This window comes from Marmota flaviventris, chromosome 13 (assembly GCF_047511675.1).
Source record: "Marmota flaviventris isolate mMarFla1 chromosome 13, mMarFla1.hap1, whole genome shotgun sequence".
NCBI lineage: Eukaryota > Metazoa > Chordata > Mammalia > Rodentia > Sciuridae > Marmota > Marmota flaviventris.
The window spans coordinates 100,852,864-100,879,301 of NC_092510.1; the positions used below are offsets into that span (position 1 = coordinate 100,852,864).

The 26,438-nt window shown below is 48.3% G+C and overlaps 2 protein-coding genes across 3 annotated transcripts in view; one reads left to right on the forward strand and one right to left on the reverse strand.

Moving 5' to 3' along the window:
• Ddx31 (DEAD-box helicase 31) overlaps positions 1-7,864 on the reverse strand; it is a 59,841-nt gene extending 51,977 nt beyond the window's left edge. Inside the window, exons 1-6 of the mRNA XM_027942505.2 lie at positions 7,703-7,864; positions 3,545-3,801; positions 3,365-3,440; positions 2,425-2,468; positions 1,264-1,334; positions 390-454 (exon numbers count right to left, since the gene is read on the reverse strand). Of these exons, the coding sequence (XP_027798306.2) occupies positions 390-454; positions 1,264-1,334; positions 2,425-2,468; positions 3,365-3,440; positions 3,545-3,801; positions 7,703-7,729 (540 nt within the window). The 5' untranslated portion in view covers positions 7,730-7,864. The remainder of the gene's footprint in view (positions 1-389; positions 455-1,263; positions 1,335-2,424; positions 2,469-3,364; positions 3,441-3,544; positions 3,802-7,702) is intronic.
• Positions 7,865-8,110: 246 nt separating this feature from the next.
• Gtf3c4 (general transcription factor IIIC subunit 4) lies at positions 8,111-26,324 on the forward strand. Of its 2 annotated transcripts, none has more exons than XR_011704181.1 (5): positions 8,111-8,515; positions 13,343-15,169; positions 18,304-18,434; positions 19,901-20,081; positions 20,949-21,031. XR_011704181.1 is itself a non-coding variant. In XM_027942495.2 (5 exons), the coding sequence occupies exons 1-5, from the start codon at positions 8,171-8,173 to the stop codon at positions 21,533-21,535; spliced, it is 2,457 nt and encodes an 818-aa protein (XP_027798296.1). In that variant the 5' UTR covers positions 8,111-8,170; the 3' UTR covers positions 21,536-26,324. The 2 variants fall into 2 exon arrangements, 1 of the variants encoding a protein (XP_027798296.1); XM_027942495.2 differs by lacking the exon at positions 19,901-20,081 and adding an exon at positions 21,471-26,324 and having other exon boundaries at positions 20,949-21,037.
• Positions 26,325-26,438: the final 114 nt, after the last annotated feature.

Consider the following 26,438-nt stretch of genomic DNA (forward strand, 5'->3'; position numbering starts at 1 on the left):
AGTGGAAAGCACAGAAAGAGGCCCAGCGCTGAACTGTCCCATGAAGCCCTTGCAGGGCCACAGAGTGAGACCCTGGAGCCAAAGAGATGTGATGGGAATCTGGCTCCACCTCCCTGCTGCATGGCTTTGGCCATTTCACCTCCCTCAGCTTCTGTCTGTGGACTGGGCCAGCAGTAAAGGTGGCATGTGGTGGGCGCATGGCATCAAGAGGCTCGGAAGGTGAGGTGTGCAAGGCACACACAGAAACCCTGGTACACTTATGAGGGCGACAGGGAAGGACGCTGCTCCACTCCACACTGGACAGTCTTTGGTCAGGACTTGGGTAATAAATGCAATGCATGTCACCCACAGCACTGTGGACGAGAACAGAGAAGCACATTCACACGCACCTGTATTTTTGACTTCATTGCTTGAAGGGACTGGACCATGGGGATACAATAGGCCAGAGTTTTACCTTTGAAAAGAGCACAAAAGCAGTTAAAGGGCAAACAGGCTCTGCTGTCCCTGGTAGCTGGGAGAAGGTCAAGTGCACATCAAGAGACCTCACCCATCTGCCATAATTCCTGATTCTATTTTGTAAGTTCGGTCCTCCTAAAAAGTCTGAAGCTTTGTCTCCTTTATCCACCCAGCAAGGGAGGTTAACGGCATTTCCCAAGTTACACAAATGCTCAACCTGATGGCCATCTGCAGAAGCTTGACCTTCCTCCTCTGGAGCCCCCTTAACCTCTCTGATGAGCCTCACGGTCAATCAGGCCTCTGCAGTGCTGATGCGATCAGTGTGAGCCCTGGGAAACCCAGCAAGGCAGAAGTCCCAGCCCCTGCCCGGGGCTGCACTGGCAGGAGTGGACAACAGCCGTCTGCAGCACTGAGGGCACACGAGGGGCAGAGGGGCAGTTTGCCCAGGCAGAGCTCTGCCCCAGGACCACAGCTGGCATCCAAGCAGCCTGTGCTCATGCCAGACTGCTTTAACAGCAGAAGAAGAGTCACAACCGACCAGTGAGGACGGGTGGCTCTGGCCACAGGTGGTGGGACTTAGCCCCAAGGAAATAACAAGAGAGCCAGCTACCGCCTTGTCACTGCTGACCACATCACCACCCACTGTCCCCTTCCCTTCATTCTGTTAGCAAATGCGGGGCTCTAATAAGACACAAGCATGGCCTCCTTCCTCCAAACAAGGAGAAACAGCTACCACTGCCAGACACAGAGCCCACCGCACGACCATGGTCTTGGGGCCATGGAGGAGTGCAGCTAGACATCACTGACCTGAGCCTGTCTGGGAGCGCACCAGGGCGTCTCTGCCTTCCAGCAACACAGGAATGCTCTGCTTCTGAACACTGGTATCACCCAAAAGAGAAGACATGTCTCTATCAGGTGTGCAGGCAAAGATGCAGGGGACAGCGGAGGAGCTGCCCCATACTCTGAGCTGTCTACCCATGGTCCCCGAAGAAGTCACCTAACGTGCAAGGGAAGGAGCTGAGAGGCTGCTGATTATTAGGATAAGTCCCTAGTAAATTTGTTTGAATTTGGCTGAAAATGGTGAATCAAGTCAGAGATTGGCCATTGTTTTTAAAAAACTAGATGGCATGACAACAAATTAGAGTCACCACAGTAACAAGCCACATGCTCTCTTGCCTTCTATAATAGAGATTACAGACATGACAAAGGACAATTCCATTCGGAAGAGCCAAGGGAAGTATGCGAGCTACCCAACCAGCAGCATGGTCCCCTCCCTAGGCATCTGTCAGACGCTGAAGGATGTGTCTGCAGTGCGTTTAAGGCCAGTTACAGAGGAGTCATTGAAATCTGGCTCACCAAACAAACAAAAAGGGACTGGGATGTGGCTCAGTGGTAAAGCGCTTGCTTAGCATGTGTGAGACCCTGAGTTCAATCCCCAGCACCACCCCCCAAAAAGAAAAGAAGAATCTGGTACTAAGAGGTCCTCATCCTCATTCTTCAATATTCTCATTTTGACTTATAGCAATAAAAAGTGACCACGACTAAAGTACAGAAGTACACGTGCTCTAAAGAGGCCGCTCTCCTCCCGCACCTGACCATGTAACAAAAACAAAAATTTTTCAGTTTCCCATGTCATCTAACCAAACACTTCTGTTTGACCCTGACCTTACTATGAAAAAATGAGGTGACCAAATTCTGTATTCAGGTCAAATCATTCTCAGGGAAGAACTGGCAACAGCAGATCTTCTTAAACAGACTCTCTTGAGGGTTAGAGTGGAAACAGAGGCTCTCCGTTTGCCACGTGGGAACCCGAACATCTGAGTGCGAGGCCAAGCCCTTAAGGGGCCCACAGCCCGGCTGTTCTTCAGTGCCAAGACTCACAACCCGCTCTGCCCTCCACAGATGACGGTTTTCTTCTGTCTTTTCCACTTAAGCCCTAAGAAAGTTAAGAAGAGCCTAAACTCTTACCTGGTCATAGTGCATATTTTTAAGACAGTACTTATTGTAGAAACCTAAAAGAGAAGAGGAAAACAAATTTTTTTTTATACAAACATATTTAATGGAAATGACACACAAAACAGGAGAAAACACTAGGATGACACCGATTGCCAGGATCAAGTGAAGTTCCACCCACCCAGTGGTTCTCAACTGGGAGGCAATTCTGCTGCCCCCACACGTGACAATATTTGGAGAAATTTCTGGTTGCCACAGCTGGGAGAGGATGCTACTGTTATTCCCCAGGATGCTGTTAAACATCTGAATGTGAGCAGCAAAGTCCCCACAACAAATCACCTAGCCCAAACTGCCCACGGTGGTGAGGGGAGACCCTGGTCTACACACCATGGGTGAGAAAATGACCCTCCATAAGCCACCTGAAGAAGGGCTGGGGGAGCTGGGCTTTCATGGCACAGGAAACCAGGACACGCCTCCTCAGCCCAATCACAGTAAGCCTAGGAAACATGTTCATGGTACCAAAAAAGGGGGAAAGTGGTTTCTGTGTGTTAAAGACACCCTGAAACCTGTCTCTTCCACCTTCATCATCTGAAGCTGCACACCCCTTAACTACAAGAATGCTGCTTCCCACTCCTGGGGCCGATGTGACGTTTGCAATCACTAACGGCTTTACCACATTTACGCAGTAATTAGCAAGCTATTTCAAGTCCAGTAAGCGAAGCCCTGGCCTCAAAGTGCATCAGGTGGACAAAGTCTCCAGGCCTTAAAATAAGAAAAAAAAAAGATGGGGGTGGGGCAGGTAGGGCCAGGAGACAGAGAAGAGTAACCTCGGCGTAGCTCAACCACGCCAGCAGCCAGTCCAGCAGTCCGAATGCACTCAGGTAACTAGGAACAGAAGCAGACACTAAAAGACATGCAGGCACAAGACAGACATATGAGGCAGGAGAGTACTCACGAGATGTGGGTGCAGGCCCAGCTCCTGGAAGGTCTCTGGAGCAAATACCTGTTCTCGCACCTGATGTACCACAGGTCTGCAGGGGACGGACAAAGCCCAGGATCAGTGCCCATGCCAACCAGGAGAAAGGCAGACACAGGCCATTCCTCACGCCTGAGGTGCAGCCGCACCTGACCGTACCTGTGGAGTTCTGGGATGTCAGGGTTATTTTTGAACAGCGATGAAGTCTTGATGCATGGCTTATCCTCTTGCTTTCGATCTCCTGTGTTAGCCCAATTCTTCTTTGGAGACAATGTTTTTTGTGCATTGCCCCTAAAAGCCCTCCTAGTTTCTCCAACACCAGTTTTCTTGGCTGGGAGAAAGGACGTTTCTTTCTTCCGTTTTGCTGGGGGAGCCTCACTGGACGCTTGGTCTTTTCTCTTGGTAGCCTTTGCTTGCTGTTATTCCCCAAAGGAAAGATCAAGAGGTGCATTAGTCCATGAAGACAGAGAGCAGAGTGAAGCCTGACTGCCCTCGGAATTGCAGCTCTTCCTGCAGGGATCATTACGCCCCATATGCCAAGCCACAGTTTAGGGTTTGCAACCAGATTCTTTCACCACTTTTTCCAAAATGGAAAAAAAGAAGAAAAAAAAAGTCTCAGCTCATTCATCTGCATGGCCTCACTGTCTATCATGATCCTTAAACCACCTCAAGGAGGGTGAGGATCAGGGAGGAAGACGTGCCTCCTGAAATGATGTTCACCAATTAAGACTGTTCACAGGTAAGTGAGAACCACCTGGTGCAGTGTGCCAGCTACTGCCCACACCCCTAGAGATGCCCCTGAACGGCAGGAGCAGAGGGGCAGGAAAGTGAACCTCTCCATCAACAGAGCACCTCAAGCCTCGACACGGGGGGAAGCACAATGCTGCAGCCCAGCTTACGTACCCAGGAAGCGGGAACCTTCATTACTGCTCTACCCAGCTCTTGGCTCTGTCATCTTCTCCCCTCAAGCTGCTCCTCCAGATTCAGATGGTCTGGAGACAGCACCACTTGCCGTTGCCATTCCAAATGAGAGACTGCTTCATCCGTCACTTGGATCACAATCGGTTCCAACCCAGTTCCATCCCTCCCTGCCTGATAGGAGACTATAAGAGTACAGGCTAGCCACCGCTAGGTGTTTCCAGCCTGTTGCTTATTTCCATAACAGGAATGAGATTAAATGCACAAAGGGGAAGTTTCCCTAGGAAGAGAAACATCCAATTCCTCTATTGTCTTTCACTTTTCCCCCCAACTTACTCAAGAATGTAAGAGCACCTCTTGAGTAGCCAGTGTTTTGTTATTCTTGAGTTTTGGAATAGGTTATTTTCCTCTTGCCTGAAATAATGGCTTGTGTGTGCACACTGACTGGCATCAGCCTTGACTGTAACTTCAGGCTAACCTACTAATACAAACCACAGTTATTTTTCTTGAACAATCATAGGATTTCTTTACTTTAAAAAATTCTATAGATATAATTTCAAATATGTAATACTAATAACGTATGTACTGAAGTTGCTTCACTTTGTAAATTTATTTTTTTACAAAGCCTCAAGTTTATGAACTTCAGGATTAAAGAAAGGTGTGAAATCAAGTTTCAGGCCTGTTGAATCATCTGCAAGGTACTATGAAATTTGCTGACTTCATCTGATTGACACTGTCTGAGAGGGGCATCAAAGGCCTGAAGGCCTCTCCTACTATGTCTGGGACTCCTAATCACACCTTCCCTAGCAGAAGGCTTTGCAGCCTCTGCCCACACACCCCCTACAGCACAGGAGGCAGCCTATTCTGCTCCTGACCAATCCAAGGATTAGGAAACTCTTTGGGCCCTCAGGAAAGATCTGCCTCTTTGAGCATCCACAAGCTGAGGATGTGCTCTGAGACACACAGGGTTCCTGTGCTCCATTCCTCAAGCAGAGTGGCTTTCCATGACTTACAACTCCCTCCTCCCTCTTTGAACTAAATATTCCCAGTAATATCTAAGCTTTAGAAACCTTATCATCCTGATCACGCTTCATTAACCCATCAACATCTCTCTAAAAGCAAGCACAATCATAGGTTTTTCCACTGCTCTGAGGCTAAAAGTGAAAATCTGCAGTGAGATCCACACAGCCTCCAGAACATGGCCTCAGCCAACGTCAGTAGCTTCAGCCTCACCCTCTGCCATCCTGGCTTTCTTGATTCCCAGGACATGCCATGCTTCTTCCCTCCTCTAGGCCCAGCACCTGCTATTCCCACCAGGGGGACTCCAACCTGCCTTCTGGCTGGCTACAGTGCTCACCTGCCCTACCTTGGGAAGCACCTTTCCTGCCCCCCTGTGCTCCATTGGGCAAAAGTTCCAGGATCCTGGCTCTCCAGCACCCTGACTCTCCTTTGTGGTGCTCAGCACAATAACAAGCAAAGCACCTTGTCTGGTGCCTGCCTGCCTGCCTACTAGGCTGCAAACTTCCTAGGGAAAGGCCCAGCTTGTCCTGCACAACACTGCCAGCCCTGCATGGCCCATGCCTGGCACAAAGTCAGCACTCGACAAACACCTGTGAGGCAATTGTGTGACTGACACGAGATGGAGTATGCCCTTCACATATCTGGACACTGCTGCCATTGCTAGCTCTTCTCCCCAGCGACCATAACATACCCACTCATTAGTTGTCAATTATCTTGATTCTGAACATACAAAGTTCCAAGATTAGCCAAGACCTTGAGGAAGTCACAGACAAGTGGAAGATAAGTGTCAAACCATAAATTCAAATCCATGGTTACTATAACAGAGGACACTAACATGGCCTATGGCAAAGGGAGGGAGGAAAGAAATCAGGGACTCATTCTGAGGTGGCGTTTGAGCAGAGGGAACAGGGGCATAACAGATCTACTAAAATTAGCCGTGCAACATTAAACTACTTCCCTGAGTCTGTTCCTGTGCCTGTGAAAGGCAGGAACTATGGGAGGTGATCTATAGGGCCTGCCTAGCCCTGTGAGCATGCGGTACCATGTCCTTGGTATTAATAAACACACCGAGTAGTCACTATATGCCAGGCAGTACATGATGCACTCACGTGAATTAATTATTATTTATTAATACAGGCAATAGTATCACCTTATTTTAAGTTGAGAACACTCAGAGAGTGAGGTAATTTGTCCCAGGATCACTGAGGGAACCAGGCTTTGTGCCAGCATTATGATTCTACATATTGATGAAATGCTATAATGGGACTTATTGAACTGAACCCTGCTTGGCCATAAAACATGTAATTTCATTTCTAGAAGGATATATACCGAAATGTTAAAAGTTATCTCTCCGAGTTTGGGAATTATGAGTGCAGTTTTATCTTCTTTCTGAACTTCCTAAAATGAACTTGTATCAATTTAATAATCAGAAAGCAATTGGAAAGAAAATATCCCATGCAGTGTTAGGCATGGCAACATAACTTGAGCCTTTAAGATGCTTGCAAATCCGGCATATAGGCTACCCACCAGCAGACTTGGTCAGCAGGTGGATCACTCCCATTGGAGACACACATCAAAATGCAGATGCAGACCCTGCCACTGCTGATACCTGTCCCTGCTTCTCAGTTAATCCCATTTGAAACAGTGATTAAAGCAATCAAAAAACTAGATACTGTTTAGTCAATTCACTCTAAGTTTCCGGGCTTGGTCTATATTAGTTCTTCCTTTGTATTAGTAAATGCTTTCTATGTATCAGTTACTAGGCTTGTATGTGATACAAGCAAACCTACTGACTTCCTTGTGTAGCAATCTATTATCCAAAATGGTGCCAATATGATTTTTTTTAGCACTGGCACTTGGTAGGTGCCCCTGTGGGTCATTACGTAGAGTCTCACAGCTCTTCTCTATACTCCTCCTCCTACAGACTCAGCTGTACCAGTGGCTAGCTGAAGACTGCGTGCTCCCAATCATCTAAATCTTAAAAGTTTGTTGTTACACACTCAAGAAAAGGGAAGAATAAAATATCACCAAATAGAACCCAGAGGAGGGGTGTTAGCTGGTGCGAGTCTGTTCACAAGCGGTGAAGAACCTCGTCCTCGACACTGCTGGGCTGAACCCACTCTCGCAACTGACTTTTCAATGGAATCACGTATTGCTTTGTAGGAACAACCCCCCTAAACCCAACAAACAAACAAACAAACAAAACAAAGCCCCAAACCCGCCGAGTCCCTCCTACTCTTCTGCAATCGGAGACCGCACGAGCCTCCGCCCCGCGGTGCTCCTTCCCGGGGGCCACAGCGGCCGCCGTCAGCTCCGGCCGCTGAGCTCAGGCGCCGCCCGCAGCCAGCCCGCCGCGGTCCCCGCGCCCCCCGCACTCACCATCCGAGCCCTCCCGGCGGCCTCCATGGCGGGCGCGCAACACGTGGGCGGCCGGGCCGCCACCGCCCCTTCCGGGTCCGGGCCCCGAGCACGCGGCGGCGCAGGGGCCGAGCGCGGCCGGGGAGCGACGGGGACGCTCGGGGTGCCGCCGCGCTCCGAGCCCGCGGCCCCGACGCAGCCCGCGTGGCCAGCCCGCAGCGAGGCCCCCGAGGGCCCGGCCGGCCGCCGGCAGCGGGAGGCTCGAGGCGGCCGCAAGCTCGCGCGGTTTCCAGACAGGCAGTGTCGTGGCCGCCCGGCAGGGCTGGTCGCCTGGCAACGCGGGGTCCTTCCTGGCTCGGCGGCGCTCGCGGCCTGAGCGGAGGAGGCCTCCGCGGAGGGCGCTGGGGGCGGTGGCCGCGCGGCGGGGGCGGCCGCGGGGCGGCGACGCGGGCTGCGCGCGCCGGGAGCCGACCTCTGCGCGGAGGGGACATGAACGCGGCCGACAAGGCCCGGCTGGGGCCCGCGGTCGACGGGGCCGCCCCGCCCGAGGACGAGGAGGGCGAGGGGGGCGGGAAGGACCCGGCGACGGACGCGGCCCCTGGGCCCAGCGCCTCGTTCCGCCTCATGGTGACTCGGCGGGAACCGGCCGTGAAGCTGCAGTACGCGGTGAGCGGCCTGGAGCCGCTGGCCTGGTCGGAGGACCACCGCGTGTCGGTGTCCACGGCCCGCAGCATCGCCGTGCTGGAGCTCATCTGCGACGTGCACAACCCGGGCCAGGACCTGGTGATCCACCGCACCTCGGTGCCCGCCCCTCTCAACAGCTGCCTGCTCAAAGTAAGTGCGCCCGGCGGGGTCGCCGCGCGTCCCGAGCGCGCGGGGGGCGCCTCTCGCACGGCCTCGCAGGCCGAGGGTGAGGGTCGCCGCCGCTTGGGAGAACTCGAGCTAGCCCGCGGCTGCCGGCGCCGTGGCAGGATCACCCCGGGCTTGGGCCCCCGCCGGGTCCCGCGGCCCTGGCTTCGCCCCTGCTTCTGGCGGGCTGCTGGCGCTGATTGCCCTCCGCCGTGCTCCTGAGACTCCACCCCCTGTTGACCCAACCCCGGACCTGCCCCTAGCTTTGCTCCTATTGTCTGGGCCCGGCTCCCCGAGGCCCTGGGCTGGCTTTGTTTACTGTGTCGCGTCCTCTCGCGCCGCTTTTGCTTTGGAGAAGAAAAACTGGTCCTTTCCATTGTATTACCGGTTCAGCGGTTTTGCTGTGAATGATCCTTATGTCACACCTGGGGCCCAAAGGTAAACACTGGTTCTCGGGGTTTATACTCTAGTTTTTCTTTACTAGCTGAAAATCTTCGGGATGTGCACTGCAAAAGCCTCTGGAAACAGATGCAGTGCTTTAACTTTCAAGTCCAAGGTCTCTGTATAAACTTGGTACTTTCAGCTTCTTAAAACCTAAGTTCACCTCAACTTAAGTAGAGTTTCTAAAGTTTTGTTGTTTTTTGTTGTTGTTGTTTGTTTTGTTTTGTTTTTTTAATATTTTTATTTTTTTTAGTTTTCGGCGGACACAACATCTTTGTTTGTATGTGGTGCTGAGGATCGAACCCGGGCCGCACGCATGCCAGGCGAGCATGCTACCGCTTGAGCCACATCCCCAGCCCCAAGTTTTGTGGTTTAATCAGGTTTTTAATAGTAAGACTTTTACTTTGTTTTACTTTGTTCATTTTAGTGGCTTAGAAATATGAAGACTTAAAACATGAATGATGTGACTCTACTTTGTGTACAACCAGAGACATGAAAAATTGTGCTTTGTTTGTATAATATGAATTGAATTGCATTCTGCTGTCAGATATAATAAATCAGAATAAATTAAAAAAAGAAATATGAAAACTTTCCTTGTCCCTTTACAGATTTGTGTGTTCTTAAGTACAGTAAGCGTCCTGTCAAAGTGTATTATATAGTTATTCACCACTGATTGAGTAAGTGCCTGCCCTCATGGAGCTGAGATTCTTTGGCTGGTTATGAACAAATAATAATGCAGTAACAGGTAGTGATACCCACCATAAAGATCACGTCCACAGACAGAGATGGGATAATTGGAAAGTAAAGTTTTACTGAACTCTGGACAGCCATTCTGAATCTGAGTCACTCACTGTAGGTAGAGTGTCAGTAGCCTTTATTGCTTTTTAGCAAACTTAATTCAAGTTTCAAACACAACCTGAGTGTGAATGTGAAGATATCCTTAAATCCTTGGGATATTTTAAATTTGACTCATCTTGCCACATTGGACATTTGCCACCACTATTTAAATAGTACCAGGAAATCCTTCTTTAGCCCTCTCATGATTTGATAGAGAGCTGACATGAAGAGGCCTCATGGGATAAAACTGGCGTAATGGTAAGGATGTAACCGTCCATCAGCACTTTGATGGCTCAACCCATTGATGATCCCTGCAGACTTAAATATACTCAGTGTTGTCCAACTTTGCTTTTGTTCTGACCCAAATGACAGGCAGTCTGCAACCTGGATCACAGTTACAGTGTTTAGCACTCCTACACTCAGACACATGCTGAGCCCTTTTTAGGCTTTTGCTGATTCTGTTATTTAGATTATGAATTTCTTTTAGGAAAATCTGCAGATATTTAACAGTTCAAACATTTATGACCAGCCTATTTCTAAGTTATTTTCTTGGGTGCTGACATTTTAAGAAACCTATAATTTTCAGTGGCTCAGGAGGTTGAAGCAGTAGGATCACAAGTTCAAAGCCAGCCTCCGCAACTTAGTGAGGTCCTAAGGCAACTTAAGGAGATTCTATCTCAAAATAAAAAGGTCTGGGGTTGTAGCTAATAGTTAGTGTTCCTGGGTTAAATCCCTGGTACAAACAAATAAAATCCTATTATTTAGAGGACCTTCCAATGCTTCCTGTCAAATAATGGAAACTGGGTCATCCCAAGGTTCCTATGGATACCCAGCCTGAGGTCATCCCCACACACCTTCCCATACCCACCTCTCACCAAGTTACCTATGAAGAAGAGTCAGGAACCCCCAGAATACATCTCTTACTCCGAAGATGGCCCACATTCTCCTTTGAATGTGTACTCCTTGCTTTACTAAGTAAATCTCTATGCCTCTACAGACACATGTTGAAATTTTTGTCACCTTCATTAAGGACTCCACTTGTCCTGAGTTGAGGCCCCCTTCTCCAAAAACTCCTCGAGATCCTTCTCCAGTGACATCTCTTCCCTAGTGACAGCACCACTTTGTATGTACCCTACATTTTACATACTTCTATTAGGTCTCATTAACAGTCACTTAATCCTCAGAGAATACTAATAATAATCATCACAGACAATGTTTATCAAACACTAATGTGTATTACATATTTTGATTTAGTTAAATTTCTGAGACATGTATTATTATTATTTTGTAAATGAGAAAATTAAGACCAGAAGGTTTAAGCAATTTGCACACAGTCGTGGAACTGGAGTATAATGGAACAAGCATTTGAACATGAAGTATGGGATCATGGTTCAGATTTCATTCGATGCTGTGCTTTGTTATGGTGTGTTTCATTGTATCTACCCATGTAGCCACCTACAGCTCATTTCATTGGGATTTCTAGTCTGTCGCTGTCCGTGGGTCTATATCTGTCCAAGAAATTATCTTAAATATGTTTCTAAAATCAAGATGTGCTGCCTAAAACACTGTTTCCAGAGTGTTCTTTAGGATGGCAACTCCCCCAAAAGGTCCTACTTTAAATTTTTATTTTTTATTTTTGGCTAACTCTAGTTAAACAAGTCTGTACTTTGAAAGTCTATGACTTTTAAAGGAGGAATGATATGTAATGTTTTGTATTTCCAAAGCTATTTGGACATAGAACTGTTTTCAAGAAGCAGTTTAGCGGGGTAGTGTTCTGTGAATCACTTTAGGAAAAGTTAGCCAACTAATTCATTAGGTGGGCAACTTTTATCTGGCAGTGTTAGCAGGAAGGAGAAAAAGACTCGTCCAGGTATCTCTTGCTAGTTTCTAATGATTGCTGCTGCGTCATGCACTCACTGTTCATTTGTTAATATGCTGACAAATTTTATTCCTAATCAGGCTTATTAGCTTGCCTGTGTTCATCATTTGGGGAATCTTCTTAGACTATTGTTGCACTCTGGTTTTCTGACAGGTCTCCAGTTGTCTAAGCTTTACCCAGAATGCAGCTTGTAGTTCTGAGTTAATGTTTTCCAAGTTCTTTTTGTGTTCCAGAGTGTAATTCTTCTGTGCTTGGGGACTTACTTAAAGTGGCTTTTATTATATTCATATATGTCTGAGACTTGAACTCTTTTAGTCCTGTTTTGCCCTTTCAAGTTTGAAGATCAGTCTCTATTAATAAGGAGATTGACACTAAAGAATTGCAAGATACTACTTTCTTTCTCTCTCCATTTCTCTTAAGAAGTCCTTATGCTTCCAGCATAACAAACCATCTTTTGGTTCACCTCTGCTTTTTCTGGCTATTTCATGGCTCCAAATCACTTTTTTATAGTTTTTGTTTTGTCATTTACCTCTTCCTCCACGTTTAATATCCCCTTAAAAGTCTTTATAAAGAACTTGCCATCATACTGGTAGGCGTTGTTAGTGCGTTATGTATGGACCTAGAGAAGGGAGAGGTGAATGATAGCTAGAATAATCTCGGAAGGCCTCCTAGAATCAGGCCTGGTAAGCTGGGTGGGATTTGGATAGGGGACGGACTAGGCAAGGGGTCAAAGTGAAGCAGTGGAGGGAATGTTCAAGAACTAGAGGCAGAGTAGTCTGATTGGAGCCATCTTACTGTATAGCATGAGAGCAGTTGGTGCCAGCCCTCAGGGTAGTTCGCAAATTAGGGTTTGTATTGTAAGGGTATTATAAAAATTCTAGTATCTAATTGTATCAAAGATGAATATGGATACATATTTTATAAGTTTTTAGCACCTGTACTGTTCTGTGACAAGCTCAGCTGAGTACTCCATTCTCTCTTAAGAATCAGCTACATTTTGTTGCTTTTGTCAAGAAGCATATGGGAACCAGTCTGTGAATAATGACATTTATTCTGGCCCTTAAAAAACAATTACTGTGGGGCTGAGATCATGGCTCAGTGGTAGAGTGCTTGAGGCACTGGGTTTGATCCTCAGTACCACATATAAATAAATTAATAAAATAAAGGTCCATCTACAAGTAAAAAAAATTAAAATTAAAAAAATTACTGTGAGGCTTGGGTTGTGACTCAGTGGTAGAGCGCTTACCTAGCACCTGGGAGGTGCTGGGTTCAATTCTCAGTACTACAAAAAAAAAAATGAATGAATTAAAAGTATTGTGTCCGGGGCTCACCTGGTAGCACGCTCACCTGGCATGCGCGGGGTGCTGGGTTCGATCCTCAGCACCACATAAAAATAAAATAAAGATGTTATGTCCACTGAAAACTAAAACTAAATATTAAAAAAAAAAAAAATGTGTTGTGTCCAACTACGACTAAAAAATAAAAAATAATTGCTATTTCTTTATGTAAATACTCAGTCTTTGGACATGATCTTTTAAATGTGTTTAATGCCAAAATTAATGGACTTGACATCAAATTATTATGTATGTTATCATAAATACTCAGTTAATACAAGTGAACATTTATCTGATAGTTTCTGTTTCTCTTATTTTCAGGTTGGCTCAAAATCAGAAGTTGCTGAGTGCAAGGAGAAATTTGCCAGCTCTAAAGACCCCACCATCAGCCAGACTTTCATGTTGGATAGGGTGTTCAACCCTGAGGGGAAGGCCTTGCCACCAATGAGAGGGTTCAAATACACCAGCTGGTCTCCCATGGGTTGTGATGCAAATGGCAGGTGCCTCTTGGCAGCGCTGACCATGGACAATCGCCTGACTGTCCAGGTGAACCTCAACAGACTCCAGTGGGTCCAGCTGGTTGATCTGACTGAGATTTATGGAGAGCGTCTCTATGAGACCAGTTACAGGCTCTCTAAAAATGAGGCTCCAGAGGGAAATCTCGGGGATTTTGCTGAATTTCAGAGGAGGCACAGCATGCAGACCCCAGTCAGAATGGAGTGGTCGGGCATCTGCACCACTCAGCAGGTCAAGCACAACAATGAGTGCCGGGACGTGGGCAGCGTGCTCCTGGCTGTCCTCTTTGAGAACGGTAACATTGCCGTGTGGCAATTTCAGCTGCCCTTTGTAGGAAAGGAGTCCATCTCCTCATGCAACACGATTGAGTCTGGAATCAGCTCCCCTAGTGTTTTATTCTGGTGGGAATATGAGCACAATAATCGGAAAATGAGTGGCCTTATTGTGGGGAGTGCTTTTGGACCCGTAAAAATTCTCCCTGTCAATCTCAAAGCAGTCAAGGGCTATTTCACCTTGAGGCAGCCTGTTGTCTTGTGGAAAGAAATGGACCAGTTGCCTGTGCACAGCATTAAGTGCGTGCCGCTTTATCACCCCTACCAGAAGTGCAGCTGCAGCCTGGTGGTGGCTGCAAGAGGGTCCTACGTGTTTTGGTGTCTTCTTTTGATCTCCAAGGCAGGTCTGAATGTTCACAATTCCCACGTCACAGGCCTTCACTCCCTGCCCATTGTCTCCATGACTGCAGACAAACAGAACGGAACCGTGTACACTTGTTCCAGCGATGGGAAGGTGAGGCAGTTGATTCCCATCTTCACAGATGTCGCATTAAAGTTCGAGCACCAGTTAATTAAACTCTCAGATGTGTTTGGCTCAGTGAGGACTCATGGGATAGCAGTAAGCCCGTGTGGTGCGTATCTGGCCATCATCACAACTGAAGGCATGGTCAATGGCCTTCATCCTGTCAACAAAAATTATCAGGTCCAGTTCGTTACTCTCAAAACCTTTGAGGAGGCAGCTGCTCAGCTCCTGGAGTCTTCAGTGCAGAACCTCTTTAAGCAGGTAGATTTAATAGACCTAGTACGCTGGAAAATTTTAAAAGATAAACATATCCCTCAGTTTTTACATGAAGCTTTGGAAAAAAAGATCGAAAGCAGTGGAGTCACCTATTTTTGGCGTTTTAAGCTTTTTCTCCTGAGGATTTTATACCAGTCAATGCAGAAAACTCCTTCAGAAGCCTTATGGAAACCTGCCCATGAAGACTCAAAAATCTTGATCGTTGACTCTCCTGGGATGGGCAATGCAGAGGATGAGCAGCAAGAAGAGGGCACCTCTTCCAGGCAGGTGACTAAGCCAGGCCTGCAGGAGAGGAGCAGAGAGGGCGAAGCAGAGGAGCCCACAGACGACTCACTGCCCCCATCGGGAGACAGTGGAGGCCACGAGGCAGTGGAGGAGAAGCTCCTTGAGATCCAAGGGAAGATCGAGGCTGTGGAGATGCACCTGACCAGGGAGCACATGAAGCGCGTCCTGGGGGAAGTGTACCTGCACACCTGGATCACGGAGAACACCAGCATCCCCACCAGAGGGCTCTGCAACTTTCTAATGTCTGACGAAGAGTACGAGGACAGAACGGCTCGGGTAGGTGTTTCCCAAAACCGTCACGTCTGCTCCCTTTCTGAGAGACACGTGGCAGATTGAGTCGCTAGAGCTAAGCTTTCATGTTGGCACTTTGTAGGTAATTGATTGGCATGAGGTTAGGGAAACAAAGAGGAAATAGGGGTTAAATGCAAGGACACTTTCTTAGTACACAAAGAATGTTGGGTTCTTCCTTATGGTGGCCTGGGCTGGGGCTCAGGGCTTGCCAGAGGAGCTTTCCAGGCTGTGGATGAGCTTGGGGAGGCTGTGTGAACAGAGAGCAGTGTGGTGGAGGTTCCATGCCTTACTCCCTGCCCATCCTGTTTTACACAAGTTCTAGGTAGGGGGCACATTTTTGGTTTTAAAGGACTCAAAGAGGCCTTCTGGTTTTGCCAAAACACACAAAGGAAACATATATATTTTGTTTTTACAAAAAACTGAGTATTATCTTTTTCTTGGCACTGGAACGGTCTTCAGTGTTATATAAAACATGTTCTGTGGCATTTGGGGTCCCTGAGAGAACACCAGGATCCCAAGCCTGGGGACACTGCATACTCTCTGTTCCTCTTAAGGGACCCTGTGCAGGTAGCCATTTCTGAGGGTTCTGAAAACTCCCTACAGAAGAGAAATGTGCCTTTGTCACCCAGATGTCTCTGCCAGGGAAGCATCCTAGCAGCTAGCATCTGCTGAGATACCAAGAACGCAGCTCCGAGGAGCATGCTGTGTGCACAGGTGTTCAGAACCATAGCCTGGCCTTTTGCTCTGAAGACTAGCTCTGTTCTCACTGCCTCAAGTCTCATTTAACAAGTATTATTTGAAAACAGAAAATTCAAGTGTCTTCATCCTTAATGTTAAATCATTTAGAAATCACTCATTACATTTTCTTGCTGGCAGTGACACTTGTCCTTCCTGAAATGACTGCCAAGATGTCTGCAGCGACCCTCAGAGTGGCCAAGGTGCGCTGGTCATGTAACTGACTTTTCTACTTTAAAAGTCAGCTTTTAAGCAGTGTTTCCTTATGTTTCAATTGCCTGGGAAAGTGTTCTGGTTGTCATCATGTCATGGGACTGACTCGAGGGTCATTGAGATGGCAAAAGCATTGTGGAGAATGAGTAATGAAGTTCGTTCTTATTAGTTTATAATTCTGGTTTAGATGCTGTGTGGACTTGGGAAGCTGTGTCTAGCTGGTTGGTTCCAGCAAAGCCAGTCTGAAAAATGGAAAGATTATACCTACCTGGCTATACCAACTGCATTCTGACTGCAGACAGTGCACTCTGCGTCTTAAAATCTTAACTGTGTACTTCAATTGAGGGCCTTTTTAGTTGAAGGTCTGGGCTGGGCTGTAGCTCAATGCCTGAGTGTTTGCACCATGGACCAGGAAGAAAATCCTCCCTCCTGGGATGTTGTTCTTACCAGTGGTCATGAACCACCTCTGAGATTCCTGCCTGGCAGACTGTGCTTCTCAACCTTTCGTTTATTATCACCTTCCCCTGGAGTGTTCTTTTTTTCCTGGTTATTCCTGCCCATGAAATGTTAATACGACAGATATATTGTTTGTTTACCTGCTATTTATATATATATGCGCACTTGAATACTTAAGATTAAGGCTGGGCATGGTGACACACATCTGTAATCCCAGCGGCTCAGGAGACTGAGGCAGGAGAATTGTAGGTTCAAAGCCAGCTCAGCAATTTAGTGAAGCTGTAAGCAATTTAATGAGATCCTGTCTCAAAATAAAAAAAATTAAAAGGCTGGGGATGTGGTTCAGTGGTTAAGTGCCTGGGTTCATCATTTTTTTTTTTTTTTAAGGATATTTTGTCCCCCAAGAACCAATATTTGTCTTTCATGAAGAACTATGAGCCCCATTGAGAGTGAGTCAGATGAAATAGTTGGGCTTTGTGATGGAAGCCACGGAGAGCACCCCACAGTAGTCTTAGGTGCATCTGCACTGCAGGAACTCTGGGCTGGCTTGGCATGTCTATGACTGGTCCTAAGTTAGATCCTTTTTGGTTTTTTGGTAGTTCTGGGGACTGAACCCGGGCCTCTTACATGCTATACAAGCAGTTTGCTACTGAGCTACTTTGAAATTTAAGTGAACTAATTTTAGTGAATTAATCCAAAATCTTACAGATTCTTCACAAGAAGTATAAATGGATTCAAAATTTGGAAAGGCACTATGCTAGTTAGAAAAAGTGGTTCTAAAGGATTGGCACGTCCTGTGCTTCCCAATGAGATACAAGAGAGGTTTTGTTTCATTTTTTTCCCAGTAAAATGATGGCTGGGCCGTGGTACATGCCTGTAATCCCAGCTAAGGGCAGGAGGACTCCAGGTTCCAGGCCAGCCTAAGCGACTTAGTGAGATCCTGTCTCAAAATAAAAGAGCTGGGGATTATGGCTCAGGGGTGGAGTGCTTCCCTGACATGTGCAAGGCCTGGGTTTAACCCCTAACACCCCAAAAAGGGAAGGAAAGAAGAAAATAATGAAGTGGATTTGTGTTTTTCAGATTTTGTTTTGAAGAGTATGATCTTAACAGTAGAGGGAAGCAAAGCTAGAGGAGGGCAAGGCCTAGGGTGCCGCCGCCCGCCCCCCCATCTCACTCTGCTTCCTGCCCTCCCAAGGCGCGTCTTGCCAGGCCTCTGCAGCGGGTGTCTGGACCTCAGAGGCAGGCTGCCTGACTGGCTCAGTCGTGGGTCTTGGGCCATCAGAAGGAAAATTATTTTTTAATCCTGACTCTTGTACTCGTAAGCCTTTCTCAAAGGCTAAACGTTTGTAGAGTTCTATAAAGTTGGCAGTGTCACTCAATATTTTGTATGGAGGTTACTGTCAAAACATTATTAATAACAGCTAAATCCTTGCTTCAGACAGGAGCAACTAAAGCAAGGCAAGTAGTGTGAGTTTGGTCCTCACAGTTTTTCCCGTAATGGTCCTGGTTCACCCTGTGGTCACAAGGTACCTGAATGTGTTTGTTTTATTCAGTCAGTTGACATGTCCAAGGTGCAGCTTTCCTGTCTGACAGCAAGCCTGGCTAGTGTGGAAGTGAAGGATTCCATTCAGCCCTGAGTGGCTGTCTCCTCATAGCAGGTTTTGCTTCAGGACACCTGCAACCACTGCTGACCGCTGACCACTTTGTCTCGCTAGGTGCTGATCGGACACATCTCAAAGAAGATGAACAAACAGACTTTCCCTGAACACTGCAGCTTGTGTAAAGAGATCTTGCCGTTCACAGATCGCAAGCAGGCCGTCTGCTCTAATGGGCACATCTGGCTCCGGTAAGCCGGTATCTCACCCCTGCTCTTGCTCATTTCTCAGTGTTATGTAGCGTGAGCCACTGTGGCCAAGAATAGGTGACCTCATTACGTGTCGCCCACCACTACATTAGAGGAGATCTGCAGTCTGAAGCCTGGTGTGGACTCCTCCTCAGTCTGACTGGAGCAGGACCTTGAAGGACAGACTTGCTGCCTGGTTTATAGAGGTTTCCAGTTTGCTTTGGTTGTACTGTTTTCCTTTAAAGTAGTGAGAAGTTCCTAAATCATTATTACAAAATATTGTCTGTTGAATGGATGAGTTTATGTGTGCTCCTGGCACATTTTTTGTTTGTTGAATTTATAATGAAAGGTAGAAGCCTTTCTCCTCCCATCCTCATAGTCTATACCAACTGTGAGCCTCTTGGACAGTCCTTGCTTCCTCACCTGGCTCTCCCCTGCTCTTCTCCTCCTCCCCTCCATGTGGGTCTGGGGCCTGTCCTCCTCTCAGCCTCCTGGAGGCCTGCACCCCAGCCATGACTGGGGAGCTCATGTCTCTGGCCTCCCTCTGGACCTGGGACCTCACTGCTGATCGGCCTCTCGGGGGTGTTGCAAGCGCTTCACACGGCCCAGCCTCGTCTCACTGCTCCGTCTCTGCCCTGTCTCTGGCCCACAGATCGTAGCTGTCTCCCCTGGTCTTGCCGCCTGCCTCCCTGCCTCGACAGTCTTCTCAGCCTAGTTGTCACCGTGATCCTGTCCAGACATGGTCAGCTCCTGCAGCCCTCTGAACAAACTGTTCTGATGTGCGGGGCTGATTCCTTTCAGTGACTCGAGCGCTCCACACACCAGGGCCCTCCTCCCCGCCTCCTCGCTTTGACCTCTCTGTCGCTCTCTGCATTCCAAGTGACCTGGACTCTTTCCTCAGGTCCGTGAGGGACACCTGCTCTGGCTCATTTGTGGGGCTGACCCCTCCACCTGTAGGCTCTTCCAGCAGATATCATGTGCCTTCCTCAGAAGTCCCCTTTTCGGCCCTCCGACTCACTGGCTAAAGTTGTAGTGCCTGCTGACCCCCTTCCCTCCCGCGTTTGGCACCCTCTTCCCGCCTTGCTCCCTCCTCCATGGTCACTGTTATGTGGCATGTTACGTTTGTCTACTTCTTCTCTTTCCTGTGGACAGGGAAACTCCATGAGGACAGGGACTTTGGTGTTTTGATCACAGCTCTTTCTGAAACTGTGCCTGGTGTGTGGAGGCCCTCAGTAGACACTAACTGAGGGGCTGTTAGAGCCTGCCAGCTGGCCACCAGGCTGCGTGCTGCACGTGTTGTCAGCATTGGTACCGCGGCCCCGTGTGTAACAGCGCTAGGGTTCTCCATGTGTGAACGCTCTGTGATTTATTCCTTTATTGGAAGGTGTCTTTTTGTTTTTGTTTTGTTTTGTTCTGATTCTGATTTTACTCTTCGGACTTTGGTTTTTTTTTCTTTTTTATTTCTTCAGAATATGAAACAAGCTTATGGTAGACTTTCGGTTTATAGTAAAAAGAACATTTCTTGAGCACTGACAACCTTCCAGGCACAGTCTCAGCAGTGATGTGTCTTACATCACTGTACCTCCTAAAAACCCCACGCAGGAGATGCCACGTTGTTCACATCTATAGACGGGACACTGCGCTGCAAGAGTGAGTGAATTTGCCCCAGTCACACCGGTGGTTTGTGGCAGAGCTCAGAGCCTGGCCTGCTGGCTCCAGAGTCCACGTGTGACCTCTGTGTGTCAACCCCTCCTAGGTGACACTCTTTCACAAAAGTTGTTTTCCATTTTGTTGATTAAAATAGTGCCAAAGTACCTCCGCATGGTCTCTCTCCATGAGGTTGGGTGCTAGCTTCTCTCAGGTGGGCTGTTCCACCATATGCTCAGGTCTTCACTCCAGGTGAATCTGCTTGGAGCCCCTTCCCTTAACCCTCTCCTGTTTGTATTCCCAGCTCCCTAATTGCTCAGGGAAAACTACAGCCTTTGGGGAGACGACCTCCAGGGCCCACCTGCACCCTTGACCACCTCATGGCCTCCACTTGCCCCTTTGGCCTGGTCTTGGTAGATGCTTGGTGAGGACCTGTTGGGTGGAATTGAATCATTGGTGCCCTTCGGGTTTTCCTCATAGCTGTCAGGTTTTTAAAGATAGTGCTTCTACCTAAGCCTAGCAGTGACTAACAAGAATGACCTTCCGTGTAACAGTGTGCTCAATTTTTTTTTTAACGTAATAAGAATTGAGAATAGTCAGGGATGACAGATTAAATCCTCCCAGTGCTGCAGTCACACAGCAGCTGCAGTGAGTATCTGGCCTGGAGGCAGTGTGTCTCTGGTCAGTAACATGACAGGCCACTTCCCTCTTGCTCAGTGCAGGTGATGCAGGTTTGCCCCGAGGGGCACTAGGGTAGGGCGCGTTGTTGCCATAACCATGCTGGAGCTGCCCTCAGCCCCTGCCGCCTTCCCAGTGTTGGTGGGACCCGGGCTCGCCCCTGCCCTGACAGTACAATCGCTCTTCTCTCAGGTGCTTTTTAACCTACCAGTCCTGCCAGAGCTTGATATACAGACGGTGTTTGCTCCATGACAGCATCGCTCGGCACCCAGCCCCAGAAGGTGAGTGCTTTCCCATCCAGGGGGCAAGGAAGTGTGGGTGGGCAGTGTGCTAGTGCTAGCACCCCACGTCATGGCTGGGTTGGGCTCCACACTGCTGTGTCCGTTGTCAGGGACAGAGCAGGATCCAGCCTCTTCACAGTGTTGCTGTGAAGCCAGAACTGATTAGGAAATGGTCCCTGGAGTGTGTGGTGTTAAGTGCACACTGCCTTTACTTTGAGCAAAGTGGATCTTGGCTGCTGCTCTGTCACTGCGGACTGACCAGGGCTTGTAGAATGTTGGAAACTTAAGCCCAAAGAGTAGGGTGCTTTGTCTAGGGACATATGGTCATTGCAGAACTGGGGCCAGAATGTGGTCTTGATGCTGCCGTTCAGCACGCATCCTGTTTGGGCCTGCTCTAGGCCTGTGCTTGACGCCTCTCATCTTCCTTCTGCAGATCCTGACTGGATTAAGAGGTTGCTGCAGAGCCCCTGTCCTTTCTGTGATTCTCCTGTCTTCTGAATGCAGTAGTGGAGGGCAGAAGGGCGTGAGCTGTGGAGCATTCCAGAGCATGGGAAGCCGTGCGCTGGAGGAAGCCGACTGCGTGGAGAGGTGCTCTTCCTAACCGTCGCCAGGGCCTCTCTGGGAGGGCAGCGCACACCATCTCCAGGACTAAAAGATATCTTTCAAGTGATTGAAGGCTTGGTATCATTTTGAGATGGACGTGGTCCCCCAGCTCCTTACCCAATGAGGAACGTTTACTTTCAAGTGTCTTGATGAAAACAGTTTGAACAAAAAATTGTCCTATGGAATCTAGGAACCTGGTGGTCTCTGGTAGAGAATTGTGTGAGGGCCTTCTGGGCTGAGTTAGGTCTTATCCTTTTTTGGTCTGAGGCAGCCCATGGCTCTAGAGGGCTTGAATAGCCTGGTCCGTGCATTCCACGCACCAACAGATATTAAAAGTATTAAAACAATGTGTGGGCTGATGTTTTGCTCCCAGTGCATAGCTGCAGATCTGTGTCCAGTTGACTCTTGTTTCTCATGCATATGGATAACATTTTCCTTTAAAATTCTATATTTTTTAAGAAGTTGAAGCCAAGACTGAATCAGTTTTAATGTATCACACAATCAAGTGACTGTTCGAAGCCAACAGTTGTGATGTGTTTCTGATCGTCTCCGTATCATCAGATTTGCTGATCCTGCTCCTTAACATATGTGAGGGTGACAGTGCCCGCTTCACCCATCTGTGCAACCCAGATGAGATGCTGTGCAAAGAGGAAAAATGCTTTCTTCTTTGGAAAATTAGAATTTAAGTATTTTTAATGTCAACACTGCTGGATGGTGACTTGAGTATCCAGTGGAGGAGTCTGTTCAGGGAGTTCTGGAGAGAGAGCAGTGAGAGTTCTAGTGCCATAGATGTGGGCGGCTGAGTTGAGCAGAGCCTGGGATTCCTGCTCTGCAGAGCTCCTTGGAGTTTGGAATATCGGTATTTGTAGACTGTGAAGAGATGTCACGTTTCATGTCTCTATTAATTGCGCTTAATAGACATTCTGGAATCACAGTGTTCCTGGGTTTTTAGAGTAAGTGCCCTAGGGATCGGTGCTGATTAACTGGACTGCACTTTGAAGTGGTGCATAGCTCTGGAAGGTCGGATGGGAACTCAAAATACGAACTCTTCACTCTTATTTTGTGAGGTTTTTTTGTTTTGATTTGTGTTTTGTTGTTGTTTTTGGTTTTTGCCTTTATTTTGACATGGTCTCCTGCTTGTATTTTGTATCCTCAGTGAAAGACATTTTGCCTCACTCAGAAATTGTGTCTGCCGTTGGCTGCTGTGGACGAGACAGCCACACCTGTGCTGATCTCTTCCCGCAGGCCCCTCCAGCACTGCCCCAGAGTGTCTTGTTCTGTTCAAGGGCTTGCTTTGTCTCTTAGGCTTAATCATATATTTGCTGGACTCTTTTTTTTTTTTTTTCTTTAAATATGTTTTTTAGGTGGACATAGTTCCTTTATTTTATTTTTATGTGGTGCTGAGGATCGAACCCAGGGCCTCACATGTGCTAGGCGAGTGCTCTGCCACTGAGCCCCAGCCCCAGCCCCTGCCCCTATTTGCTGGACTCTTCTGCTTTTTTTTTTTTTTTTCATTTTGGTGGTGATTTTAAGCATCATGTTTGTCCAGACTTGAGGGACCAGCTTGTTAAATCGGTGTTCATGGTGGGGAACCCAGCAGCATGGTGGACATGCATGGCACAGGTCAGACTGGTAGAGAAGCCCTGGTGCCTGCAGCTGTCCAGTTCACAGGGCATGTGACGTGAGCATGGTGAGCATGGGAGGACAGTGCAGCTATGGTCATCAGGCATCCTAGGTTTCACCTGGTTCTTTGCTCCAGACTAGAGTCATAGGAATTTGTGTTGTTTTTGTTTCTTGGTACTAGGGATTGAACCCAGGGGCACTTAACCACTGAGCCACATCCCCAGCCCTTTTTTATATTTTAGAAACAGGGCCTCACTAAGTTGCTAAAGCTGGCTTTGAACTCACAATCCTCCCGCCTTAGCCTCCTGAGCTGCAGGGATAATGTGTGTGCCACCGTGCCCGACTCTAGGAATTTGTTCTTTATTGGGGAATTTTATGCTGCTGCCACTAAAAACTTACTTTAAGTTTTTATTTAAAGCAGTTGTGCATTTTCGAGAAAATTTAACTACTGCGATAACTAAAAAGGATCTTGGAATTTAGTATGTGTCTGTAAAAATAAATGTGGCAACTGATTTCCTAGACGTGGTTCTCTCTGCAGGGTCATGGCCCAGGTCCAGGCTCTGCCTGGTGTCCACATGCCCAGTAGGAAGGTCCTCTCCCACCCTTTCCCCCAGCCCCAGTGCTGAGCAGACAAGAGACTTGGGGTTAATGGCAGCCTCACAAACAGTTGGAGTTTCGGCATTGGAGTGGTGATCCGTGCAGCCTTGGAAAGTGGGAGTGGCAAGGGGCTGCTGCTGGCCCCTTCCACTTAAACTTAGCTCCCTCTTTGGATCTTCCTAAAATTTGCCGGGGCTGTTCTGGTGGCTTTCAAGTTGGTTTTTGCTGTACCTGTAATAACCGTGTCAGGAATGGGAGGGAGACCAGCTGCCCTGCAGTTGAAGTGCAGGAGGCAGGTGCTGTGGTGAGACCTTCGAAGCCACGGCACGTTTCTGGAGTCCGACTTCCATGTGTGTGTCACCTGTGCCTGGGTTAATTTGTTCCTGTTACTCTACATAAGAAATGTTTAGCTTGTTACGCTGGAAATTCATGCTGAAGTCCTCTTGTGTCCATACCCAGACCTCAGGCTTTTCTACTGCTGTTAAATCTGTCAAAACTACCAATTATTTCTCAGTGTTGGGAGTTATTGGAACCCTGGCCAAGCTCATGGTTGAGTGTCACCTTCTGCTTCGGCCTCCGGGAAGTTTTGAGGATATTGATGTTGAAGCATGCATTTGGACTTATTAGCAGGTTTAAGAGGTTAATCAGGTTGAAAGAATGTTGGAGGTTGACAGTTAAATATTGGAACATGGTTTTGATTACGAGGTATCAGGTAAAGAAGTGCTGGAGGGCAGGAGGGCGGCCCTGGTTAGGCTGGCGTTGGCCACAAGGCCTGGAGCAGACACAGGAGTCAGTGTCGTCGGTCAGTCCCCCCTCTCTGCCCCCGACCTCTCTTGCTTTCCATTCCTTTAGTTCCCTCAGCTGTAGGATATGTTCAGAGGTAAAATTTCTTTTTTGAAAGAAGAATGGATGAGGGAAAAAGTTTTCTAACTGCTCAGCCACGGGGTGGGGCTCCCTTCCTGAAAGAAACTGTCATTCTGCTTTCTGAAGGTGACAGTGTTAGTTGTTAACAACAGGGTGAGTTGTGTCTGGTTTTCCTCAACGGATACTTCCTGGTCAGAGAGTCCAGAGGCTGGGCTGGGCTGTGGGACGCAGGATCGGGCCTCTACCACCACCCGTTCCCCTGCCTCCCAGCCCATAGTTTTCTTCCCCAGCAGAAATTCTGGCTCTGCTGACCGAGCAGGTCGTGCCCAGTCACACCCTGCAGCCAGCCAGGTGGACAGCAGCTCTGCCGTCAGCGGCCTGTGCTCTCCGAGCCTGCAGGACTCCCGTGGCTCCTGACCCCCGCGTCCTCACCCGGCCTTCCCCCTTGGCTGTCGGGTTGAAGGGTGCAGCTGAGGCAGACGGCTCTGGTCTTCAGTGAAGGCAGCAGTGGCCGCTCAGAGCTCAGGCCGTCTCAGGGCTCTCACAGCTCCTGGACGCGGAGCTGCTCTTTCTGGAGGCTAAGAGAGTCTTGGCAGTGACCTCTGCTGCGGGCCAGGTGATGTGTCTGCTGCTCAGCCTGAATCCAGAGCACGTGGAACTGTCCTTAAAGGGACGCAGCGTTGCGTCCATAGGAAGCACTGGAGCCCTGTCCTGGCGCCCAGCAGGGTTATCCTGAGCTTGAGGGCTGTCCCACAGCGCCTACCCGCCCAGCAACAGGCAGTATCAGGAGGCTCTGGCCAGGTTGTCTTGGGGGTTGGCGCAGCTTCACGTCTGCTGCTGTGCTGTGTTCCATGGTATGGTGGCCACGGGCCTGTCTAGCAGAGGAATGGGGTTTCCATGGCGTCTGCCCCTCTGGTGTGGAGGCATCTGTCCCTGCTGCTCCCTGTCCCTCCTTCCTGACTGTGGGTGGGGGGCTCGTCTGTGGCTCCAGGGAGAGGACACCCAGGTCGAGGCCCCCAGCAGCCTCCGAGGACTTGTTCGTTCATCTCAAGAAAGACTTGAGATGGGGAAAAGGTGTCGCTCTCCCATGAAATTGTTACAGTGTGGCAGCCTGGTGGAAGTTCTGTACGTGGGTTGGAGAAAACCCTCAGCGCTCTGAATCTCATCCCGAATCCCTGTTAATCTCACACAGAAACAGGTGCTGGGAGACTGCCAGGACGGCGGTGTGAGAGGCAGCGGCAGATCTGGGTCCTTGCCCTCTCAGCCAGCTGACATGAGGGTCGTAGGTTCAGGGCGAGAGCTCTGCCCCCCCCCACTCCCTTTCTCTCTCTCTGGGGTACTAATGCAAAATTAAATGCAAAATGTCGATGAATTATGTCTTTTTCAAGGCTTTGACTCAGATTTGTACTTTGATATATGAAAGTGAATATCAAGCTTGTTTGTACGGAAATAAGACTGTATATAAAAATGAGTCTGTGTTGTGTATAGTGACATATATTTTATGTTTACCCAGCGCTGTGCTAAACTTTGTGCTTGGCTTTGAATTATATGTATATTTACACCTGACTTTTTTTAAATAAAAAGGAAGATTTAAAGGTCATGGAAAGATCTTTTTTTTTTTTTTTAATTGTTACCATCTAGTCATATGGTATGTCTTAGACTGTTAGTGTTTAAATAAAAAACTTTTTAAGAGTAATGACACATTTTGCTTGGA

Bases quoted from the DNA above. Each gene is read 5' to 3' on its own strand.
- Gtf3c4 (XM_027942495.2), top strand. From the start codon at position 8,171: ATGAACGCGGCCGACAAGGCCCGGCTGGGGCCCGCGGTCGACGGGGCC. The intron at 8,516-13,342 runs GTAAGTGCGCCC...TCTTATTTTCAG, and splicing joins TCAACAGCTGCCTGCTCAAA to GTTGGCTCAAAATCAGAAGT. The intron at 21,038-21,470 runs GTGAGTGCTTTC...TTCCTTCTGCAG, and splicing joins TCGGCACCCAGCCCCAGAAG to ATCCTGACTGGATTAAGAGG.